Source organism: Scomber japonicus, chromosome 10, assembly GCF_027409825.1.
Source record: "Scomber japonicus isolate fScoJap1 chromosome 10, fScoJap1.pri, whole genome shotgun sequence".
NCBI lineage: Eukaryota > Metazoa > Chordata > Actinopteri > Scombriformes > Scombridae > Scomber > Scomber japonicus.
In genome coordinates this window covers 3,395,417-3,405,652 of record NC_070587.1, presented here as the reverse complement: position 1 = coordinate 3,405,652, position 10,236 = coordinate 3,395,417, and the positions used below count along the sequence as shown (strand labels likewise).

General features: G+C 36.7%; 1 protein-coding gene across 1 annotated transcript; it reads right to left on the bottom strand.

The window, feature by feature from the left end:
* Positions 1 to 1,439: 1,439 nt before the first annotated feature.
* LOC128366582 (lysosomal thioesterase PPT2-like) lies at positions 1,440 to 9,331 on the bottom strand. The gene is made up of 9 exons (XM_053327320.1): positions 9,065 to 9,331; positions 7,612 to 7,765; positions 4,297 to 4,392; positions 4,020 to 4,127; positions 3,821 to 3,904; positions 3,628 to 3,712; positions 2,479 to 2,533; positions 2,148 to 2,311; positions 1,440 to 1,999 (listed from the first exon to the last, which is right to left on the bottom strand). Exons 1-8 carry the CDS (start codon positions 9,272 to 9,274, stop codon positions 2,168 to 2,170), a joined length of 936 nt encoding a protein of 311 aa, XP_053183295.1. The 5' UTR covers positions 9,275 to 9,331; the 3' UTR covers positions 1,440 to 1,999; positions 2,148 to 2,167.
* Between the last annotated feature and the right edge of the window lie 905 nt (positions 9,332 to 10,236).

Sequence of the window (10,236 nt, the reverse complement as noted above, 5' to 3'; positions counted from 1 at the left end):
GCCACACAGCCTATTGCTTTGATCTAATCATGTGTAAAGGACAAAAGAGTAGCCCACACGTGCCCACAGTCAGGGGCCAAATAGAAGATACATGGATATAGGCTTATCTGTATCTCAGGACAGGATGCAGAAACAATGTACACTCAACAATGTCATGAGATAGAAATTGTTAAAAGACATTTCAACATTGTTTTTAAAGAAGGAACCAGACTATTACTAAAAGTGACTGAGGGCAAACTGTTGCATTTCTACTTTAATCTAACCTCCTGGTGTGCAGTTAACTACAATAGTTAAATATTGAGGATCTAATATAACAAAATGAACATGTCTGTATGAGCTGATACATTATTCCTGTAACTAATACTAACTCCATTTTCACTTCTACCTCAGTTTGTGTGTTGGCTCAATTATGTGGTCAATTTGGAGGCTGTACTTCATTGTATTTTGTTCTAGTGGATTACATTATATTCAAAGATGCTTCTAATTTTGTGTTGATTTAACTAAATGGAGGCACAGACCCTTGCAACAATAGACTGCATTCTGGTACAGCAACAACACAACAGTGTCAAAAAAAGCCTTTGTTTCCACCTTTGTGGTCACTCTTGCTTTTGTACTTTTCTCTTTGCTTCTATCACAATTTCTTTTGTATTTTTTCTTCTTCTATGTGCTGTAAAGAACAAATTGGATCACATGGTATGTGTAAAATGCTACATACATAAAGTTGTGTTGAATCCAGGCTTAAAATGCTCATGTGTATAATAGAGGGTCATCTAATATATGACAGTTACACCCCCAATATTTTATGGTGCTGTGATTAGCACCCAAAAGAGAAATTAAACAGTGGAAACAATTCACATTTTTCTGATCATGCTGTTGAAACAACTTGATCTCTATCAAAGTGTTTATGTAAACAATAAATGAATAAAACAAAAAATCATGTGGAGATTTAATAGAGATATAAAGTACAATCTTTAATATAGTCCAAAAGGATTCATTTACAACAAATCTCATGAAGCAGAAAACAAACAAATCTGTGATGGAGTTGTGTATTTACCCTTTAAAATACTCCAAATTACTTTAAACATCCACCAGAGGGCAGTGTTCAATCAGTCCATGGATGCAGGCCAATGGGATTCATTAGAATAAATGCCTTTTATTAGACACTTCTATTACTATTATTACTATTACTTGTAGTATGAAGAACAATTTGAGAATATTCTCACTGAGATTATTTGTTTATTATTTAGTGGCCATGATGGAAATAACAATGACCACTGATAATTGGTTATGTGTGTGTATTGAAGGCTTTAGTTGCAAGTGTAGCAAAAACAGGCAGATTTTCACTTAAAATTCAAAAGCAGCTTAAAATATGAAATTTGAACATATATAAAAAATATATTCATACAAATGAGAAATGTTTTGATTTTCACTTAAAATTTATAAATGTACCGCTACAATTTGACATGGTTCTTGTAAAAAGTCTTTTGAAGGCATAAAACACAGATGCACTCGTATTAATTAAACACTAGTTGAATTCACTCGCCACAGGTGTGCTTCATAAGAAAAGAATAAAAATATTGTGTAGCAAGTAAACTATACATTATCAATCTATTAAGATCCTTTTTATATGACAAAATATGGAATATAATTTTACAAGATGATGGGTATGGCAGAATTATACAACACAATACTATGATGATTTTTTCATGGGGTATGTCTTAAAGAAGATGAAACTACAGATCTGTGTTTGTGTGTAAATGAGTGTTGCCTGTGGTTACTGTCTGTATTACTAAAATATATAGAAAAGAAGGAATTAGGGGTGGCACGGTGGTGGTAGAAGGTGTCAGCTGGGACCTTTCTGTGTGGAATTTGATCTATGTGAAACTGCCTGTACTGTGTATGTGTAAATCTGAGTATGAATGGTTTTCTCTTTGTATGTGTCAGCCTGTCTGTGACAGACTGGACCTGAGCTTTGAAAGGCTCCAGCCCCCCCGTGACCCTGAAAAGAACATAAGCAGATATAAAAAATTAGGGAAATAAATGATAGCGTGTCTTTATAAAATCATCTGCACATCTTTGCACAAGCATGAGCAGTTTCCAAAGTATGCATAATGTTGTGTAGTAATAGTTTACAGGCGAACTCTCACCCTCTGTCAGTGTGTTGTTTTCATGTAAGCCACTTCTCTATGCAGCTCCTGAACACCGTGAAGTTGGAGTGCCACTGAACGTGCTTCACACCAGACTGAACACACACCGACACGTCTCCACGAGCGCTCAGCGTCTTCAGTCCAAACGTGTCGTTCTTGTAATACTTTAAAAAGGGAGAGAAAAGGAGAAAAGAGAGATGTAGTTGGACAGAAGGTCTTGACAGAATAAAGTAAAACTAAACATCAGTTTCCAGCTAATACAATTTACCAAAGGTGTAGAATTGGACTGAGTTGCAAAGAAACATGTACAGTATGTTAGTTTCCAACTCACCTCCTGGTTCCCCATTTGCAGAACAGTTTCCTTGCTGTCATAGAATCCAAAGTGGCTGTATCAGAAAGACGAATAAGTCAGTCCAGGTAAGCAGGAGCCAAACCTCTGCTGCTATTTGACCACAAACACTCAACACTTGTTTGAAATGCTCTGTTAGTTTTAAAATTGTCTTACACTTGAGTATTTATCTAAGCTGATTCGAGGAGCGTCCAAATTAATATCTCCCTTTTTTCTTTAAACTGGCACGTGTTGGGATTAGTTTGAGAAGTGATTATGTTTTTAGTTCAACCCTTAGAACCTGAGTGAGGAAAACTGTTTGAGGTTTGATTGGCTTTGCAGAAAAACTCTTTACTTCGAGACTACTTAGAGAGTTACTTCTTAGAGACATAAACATTTTGGGGTCTTTCTGTAGTCTGTGGACAGTAAGACCCCATTTACACCTGGCAATCAACCTGCATATTGGGTGAACTGCACTAAATGCAAGTGTAAATGACCACCAAGATGCATTGTGATCTGTGATTGTAAACAGTAATGAATCCTGATGCATCCCTGGAAAGAACATAACAGGAAAATATGCAGGACGTGGTGGCTATTTTGGTAAAAGTGCACCAGTGGTTGAAAAAATTGGAGATAACAAAATCAGCACAAGATGCATAATAAAGACGTGAACAGCAATGTGTCTCAGCTGTCCACTTCTGATCGGATCACCTGAGATGCATGTTACTGCCAGGTCTAAACAGGCCCAAGAAAGATAGATAGAAGACCAACTTAAACCACCAAAAATTATCTTTTATTTTTTTCTTGCCATGTTTTAGTTTTATCATTTTAAATCTTATTCTTACGTTACTCAAATTCCATCCTACTGGTTTGCCAAAAATAACATATTTATTTAACACACAAAAATATCTAATATCTAATTTGGGAAATTATTATTGACCTGAAGAAAAAGCTAAATGTAAATGTGAATTTTATTTTTCCCTAATTATTGTCTTTATAGTACACGCTGTGTTATTATTGTTAAAAGAAAACTACATCAAATATGTGGAATATGAAATAGGAAGGCTATAATATCAATCATAGGGCTTACAGTCAAATGAAAGAGCTTCAGCAGTGTCAGCAATGATTGGAACATTTTAATGAGATATAAACCTGGACTCCCACGGTGTGATGACGCCATCATCTGGTCCTCCAATCAGCACAAGCTTCTTGATGCGCAGGAAGTTTTCTCTCCATACTGAGGGAATGAAAATGAGAAATGGATGTTTTTTTTTTATACTGATACAATATGTCTATGTATAACTGTACAGTACATAATGCCCACGACAGCCACTTATTCCATTACATTTCATCTCACTGTGAGGTTTGTCACCATTGATCAGCGGCAGAAAGGTGTTGCTCTGCAAGTAGCGGGACCTGTGGTGAGGGTCTGTGGAGAAAAGATAAATATATATCTGTTGCAGTGTCTTTTCAAGGAGGAATTTAATGCCAATGTGCATGTTATCTTCAGTTAAAAGGTAAATACCCCCTTCCCTTATTCTCACCATTCCAGTAGTCGCAGATAGACACTTTCTGTCCCAGTCTGTTGTAGCAAATACGAAAGACCGTTTTCTTGACACAGTCAGGAAATACCCAATTCAGGTAGTCCGTGTCTGTGGAGTGAGCCAGTTAGAAAAAGCAGTATTGACATTATTCACTACAAATCAACACATTTTGACTCAGCTGAGAATCCTAAATTCAACATCCATCATCAGAGGTACATTTTCATCAGACGTAATTGGGATCTAGACACATATTGGACATGAAATGAAGTTACTTTACCTCCATACTGCCCAGCCTGTGGTGATGACAGCGAGATGAAGGAGTGGACATTGTGGTTTGAAGCCGTAGAGAGAAGTGCTCGACAAATTAGACCACCTGAGGGGAAAAAAGAGGACATAAGTCTGCTTTCAGATCCTTAGGCAGACTTTCAACAGCTCAGAGTGTAAAGTCTTTTGTGGACTATACTGGTTCATACATTACGAGCATGTCAGATAAGTAGGTCATGAAGAGTTTTAAAAACAAATACTTCTGGTCTCAGTTAATTATTTCTGATTTCACACCAGATAAGATCATTACAGTAGTCTAGCCTACAGGATATTATGATGATGATGATGATGATGATGATGATGATGATGATGATGACAGCAAGTTAAAATGCAGAGCTTTGTAATGTCTTTATGGGAGTTGTCACAGATCTGGCCACATTTTAAGAAAAGTATATAGCCACATAATTTCAGCTAAAATATTCAAATATCATTGTAGTAAAGATTCACTTCCCTTTTCCTCATTTACCTCACTTCCTTTCTTCTCCTTTCCTTCTCACTAATTGGCGGTTTGGTTCACCCTTTGACACCCCTAATTGTCCTGATTAAGTTCATCTGGTGCACTCAAGCCTTAGTTAAAGAGTGCACTCCCTCTCACTCATTCTTTTACACCTTCACACAGAGTAGCAGATCTGATATAAGGTTTTATAGAATATTTTATCCTATGTACATTTAGTTTAATTGAGAACTAAGATATAGGGATAATTCAATTTGTGTTTATCTAATCTTGTGTCTTTTCTTTCAGACATTTTAGACCCATGTGTGTCCCTTTCCCCCCTTTCATTTACTGCTGCATCAATACACTCCTGATTATTGAAATAAATCTTGAGTCAAGTCACATGGCCTTCCTTTTCCACGCATCCTGACTGGTGCCCATGATAGTCAACCTTCTTTGAACCTCCTACTTTACAGTCATAACAAATGTTTAAAGCCCTAGTCTTGAGAAAAGTGGTGTGATTAAAGGTTACTGAAGTGTTAATACTGATTATTTTGTTTGGGTTTCTAAACCCAAGGAAAAAGAAATGACTGATTTATGACCTACAAAGTGTGTGCTTATCACTATCAGCCACAGCCAGTCTGTCCTCCGTTCACTGTTAGCAGAAAGTGTCACTTTGACTTTCATAGTTTAGTTATTCATTTGACGTGTCCCAGCAGCAATTCATAGAGAATCAGTAACTTGTGTGGATTAAATATTTTCATTCAGCTATTGTGTGTAGATGTGCAGTCTTTGTGAATGAACATTTGTTTTTGTTTTTAATGCATTGTACTGCATGTTTGCCTACAGAGTAGGAGACCTTATCAAAAGAAAATAAACTGTGCCATTTTTACTATATTTTTAGATTCAATTTTGGTTCATTTGACCTTTAACCAAACAGTGCCATTTCAGCTGTTGTCCTTGGTTCAGTATGTTTAAATTATACCGTTTTGTCTGAGTGTATCTCAGTCTCTGATAGACTAACTGCTTTCATTCAACACACCCTCTTTTCTATGAAGAGACAGCTAACATTTCTCAAGTAACCAAACTTCTCTTGGGTCACTGTTGAATCCATTTGGTGCTATGATAGAAAAGTGTGCCACACTTAAATTCTTGGTTTTTAGATGGACCACACACAGTACTGTGCAAAGGTGCTAGCATTACAATGCAAAACATACAGCAACAGTCCTGCAACAGATGGTTTGGCCTCCACAGAGACCTCAAGATCAAGTCAGTTTGGGATTACATGAGACAGAAGCAATTGACACACATTAGCCCACAATGTGGAAAACCTGCCTTCCTAGTACCTTGCAAAATGATGCGTGCACCAAAGAACTGGTGCTGTTTTTAAAGGCAAAGTGTGCTCACAGCAAATGAATTCATTTGGGTTTCTTGTTTACTGAAAAGTGTAAAGTTAACTGATAAAAATGAATGTTATCTTTGGGGTTTTCTTTGTAATACAGATCGCTATCCATTAGACTTTTATTTGTGATTTGGTTTAGACATTGTGTCACATAGAGCTACAACAATTGACAGAAAATGAATCAGCTATTTTTACATATTAGCTTCTTTCCAATTCTCTTATCTCAATTCCCCTCACTCGAGTTTCTCCATCCATTTCTACACCTGTACTTCATCTCCTTGCTGGTTCAGTTAGTAATTGTCACTGTTTCAGTTCAGTCTTTGTTGGTCCTTCGTTCTGCTTTGTTCAGTTTTGCTTTGACCCACCAGCTTTTGCTTCTGCACAAACCTTGAAGTTATTCTTCCTCACTCAGCCTGCAGTCTCCTGCATTTGGATCCACCTGCTCCATTTCACTTAACACTCTTTTAGGTACTAGATATGCTTTGAGTCATGTTTTTGTTTTAGTGTTAGGTATTGAGTCTTACTGAGTATGGCTGGATGTATACTAGCTAGGTTTTGTAAATATATTCATAAGGAGCAAGAGTAACGACTGTTACTTTGCAGTACAATACAAATGAAAAGTAGCCTCTTAGCTTAATCTAAATCTCTTATTCAGAGACAATTCCAATATCCGTTTATTTTGATCTGACTTACATGTCTTTGGGCTGTGGGAGGAAAACAGGGCTGTATTTGTATTTGTTTGCGCACTAATGTTTGTGTAATATATTTTCTATCTATCTTGTAGAAGTGTCCTAACCTTTCTCAATTTTAGAGCTCACAGGGGGCAATTTTCGAAATAAAGTTTCATCAATTTACTGCAAACTAGTATTTCAGTGTTCCAGTAATGGTTGGCTTCTGGGTTTCAACATATAACACAGCTTTCTAAAGTGTGCTATGGATGAACTGTAGTCAATGGGCCCCCAAACATGATGGTCCATTCATGAGGCTGGATATTATGGAATAGTCTGACACGGATGATTAGATCTTCCCCCTCCATTGATATCTTTAAAACCTGTATAAAGACCCATCTCTGTTATCTTAACGAAGTCATGCCTGATCACTTAATAATGCATGGATTAGTTGATGTTATACTCAAGTAGAGCAAATTTGCAATTAATGAAGTGGCCCCCCTCCAGCTTCCTTTAATCATTAATACAATTGTTTTCTACCTCAGCACTTTTTTCATCTAAGCTCTCCAGGAACATTTCAACTCTAAAGCTTAAACTGTTTATTATTAGTGAGTTTTAATAAGAATTCAGCATCCCATACTAGTCCTGGAGACTGTGACTCTGTTACATGGCTTTTTATGTGTGTGTGTGTGTTTGTGTGTTTGTGTGTGTGTGTGTGTGTGTGTGTGTGTCTGTGTGTGTGTGTGTGTGTGTGTGAGAAAAGACCTTGTGAAAAGCACAGAAGATGAATGCCACCAGGAGCCTTTTGCATGATGGGGTTGATGGCTTTCCTGAAGTCTCGGACCTGCTTCCACAATGGCTTCAGACTGGCCATGTTGTCATACAGGTCAATCACGTTCACCTCAGTGCCTGGATGCACCTTGGAGTAAAATAAACATTAAAAAAGGAGCTGTGAAATATTGATATAAAAGAAGGGACAGAGTAACAGAAGCACAGTAATAACTGATTAAATCAACTAATGTAATCAGTCAGGTTTCTATGGATCATGGTTGCAGACTACTTGCTGCTCTGTAGTCCTGCTTGATGCCCACCGCATCTATATTCATATTTTTATTTTTATTATCATAGTTTTTATTTTTATCATTGTTGTTGCTGTGATAATTGATAATGTTGTCAGCCAACTGGGTCATGTGGGCTGTGTGGTTCCCCCAAAATGGTACTTATCTTGAAGAACAGAAAATGAAAGGGGAACAGAAAATATTATCTCGAAACTACTTGCCGACTCACACATCATCTGGGTTATATGATTACTGTCTTTAAAATAATCAGTAATGCTCACTGTGGATCTCAAGTCATCATTTGAGAATTAGTTCATCATTCCCATCGTGGCAGACAAAGTGACAAAAGTGACACAGCAAGCACCAAACTTTATCATCTTTGAGAACTTGAATGGACTAAATCTTTGAATATATTTGTGCTGATGTCCATTTTGATGCTATACTTGACACTTCCACCCCACCTGGGAACCACTGGATTAAACTGGATCAGTGTATATAAAGTACTTCAAACTATAGTTTCCACCTCCAGCAGCTACAACAGTAACATGCTGCTCTAACACTGATGCTTCAGTATTAATAATGTAATTATGTCATATATAATAATCAGTCAGAAGGACCAAACTGTCACTTTTACTGCAATACTTTAACTACATTTTGCTACTAATACTAATGTACTTTCTTACTTGATTTTTCCTGGACCGCTTTTACTTGTAATGGAGTATTTTTGCATTCCTACATTGGTACATGTTTGCTATAAGATCTAAATATTTGGTCCTCCACTGCATTCAAGATCTATTACCAGCTATAAAGTTACTTAAGGTATTCAAATTAAAAGTATTCCTTTTGCATTAAATTAAGCCACGTGACAGATATAATAAATCAGCTGGGTACAAAAAAAAGTTACTATTACTTTTTATGATCTTTAGCCTAATCGTTGTTTGTATTCTATAAGTTTATCATATATTATTTAATACAATTTTGCGACCTGAAAAATAACTATATCTATCTAGTAGCCTAAAGGTAGTATGCAAATATTACTACATTTCCCTCTGAATTGTGGTGGAGTAGAAAGTAGCATGAAATGAAAATAAGTAACGGTAGCCTATGCTTGAGTAAATCTTCTTATTTACATATTACCTCTTGCATTTCAGATGTCCTACCTTGGTTATGTAACTAGACAGCGTTGTGAACTGCTTTGGTCCATCAAAAATACCATGCACGATGACGACAGGCTTGTACGCGTCAATGCAAACCCCTGTCAGCCGCAGCAGCAGCAGAAGCAGCAGCAGCAGCGGTGTCGGTGCGTCTCGGATGACCTGAGGAGTCTTCATCTTCAGCCGGTCACAGGTGAGACCTCTAGCCGAGCACATGGAGGATCCAGAGAGGAGACCCCTGGCAGAGAGAGACTTTGCCCTGGGGTGCAGGTCTTTAACAGTGATGGTGATGACTGATTAACTGATAAACGTTTTTGTTTGTAGTCTTGTTTGTAGACACGTGCGCTTCCTCATTCTTCATCACTGCTGTTCTGACTGTAATATACGGTTATTTGAGTGTAGTGTCACATCCGTTTTTAGTTATCAGTAAAGGCTATGATAGGGCGGGTTCACAATTGCCATGCCTGTCTTAAAACAATAATCAGGAGAACAAATACAAATTTGAATCGATTTGTATTACTATTTAGATCATTAGAAAATACCTCCATAAAGCACCTACAATTTAGTCTAAGTGGAGGCCACAGTCCACAGTACTCATTCTGCAAAAACAATAATAATTTAAAACTCTAGCTCGATATGAAGCTTCAGCTGTCCACGTGAGTCAAATCAAGTAGATTTATTACAGTCTTTTAATGCCAAAGTTAACTGCCTGGGGAAACACAAACAAGGAATTTGATGCTATGAAAAAGTGTAAATGTTAAAGATATCCAATTCATATGACTTCCACTCAGACCACTGAAACCTCTTGTAAGGTTCAGACAAACTTTTAAAAACTTTTAAGAGTAAGACTAATAAAAAGAAGAAGAAGAACACATTTTATTTATAAAGTACTTTACATTCACAAAACAAAACTCAAAGTGCTACAAGACAAACTTTAAACAAAAAATAACTGAACTGAAAAGATTATTATTATTTTTGTTGTCAAGATTAATTAATGATGTATTATTTTTCAGATGTATTTTATTGCTTTTACTTTTGTATGTATGTATTCTCCCTGTGTAGAAATGTAATAAAGTATATTTAAAAACTCAAGGTACGTCATATACTTCATCATGCCCCTGGTTCTCCATACTAGGTGATGCCACCTAAAGGAAACAAAAAGCCATACACCAGATGAT

Bases quoted from the DNA above. Each gene is read 5' to 3' on its own strand.
- LOC128366582 (XM_053327320.1), bottom strand. From the start codon at position 9,274: ATGTGCTCGGCTAGAGGTCTCACCTGTGACCGGCTGAAGATGAAGACT. The intron at 4,393-7,611 runs GTCTTTTCTCAC...TTTTCCCCTCAG, and splicing joins TCTTCTGTGCTTTTCACAAG to GTGGTCTAATTTGTCGAGCA. The intron at 2,534-3,627 runs GTTTATATCTCA...TTTCTGATACAG, and splicing joins ATCACACCGTGGGAGTCCAG to CCACTTTGGATTCTATGACA.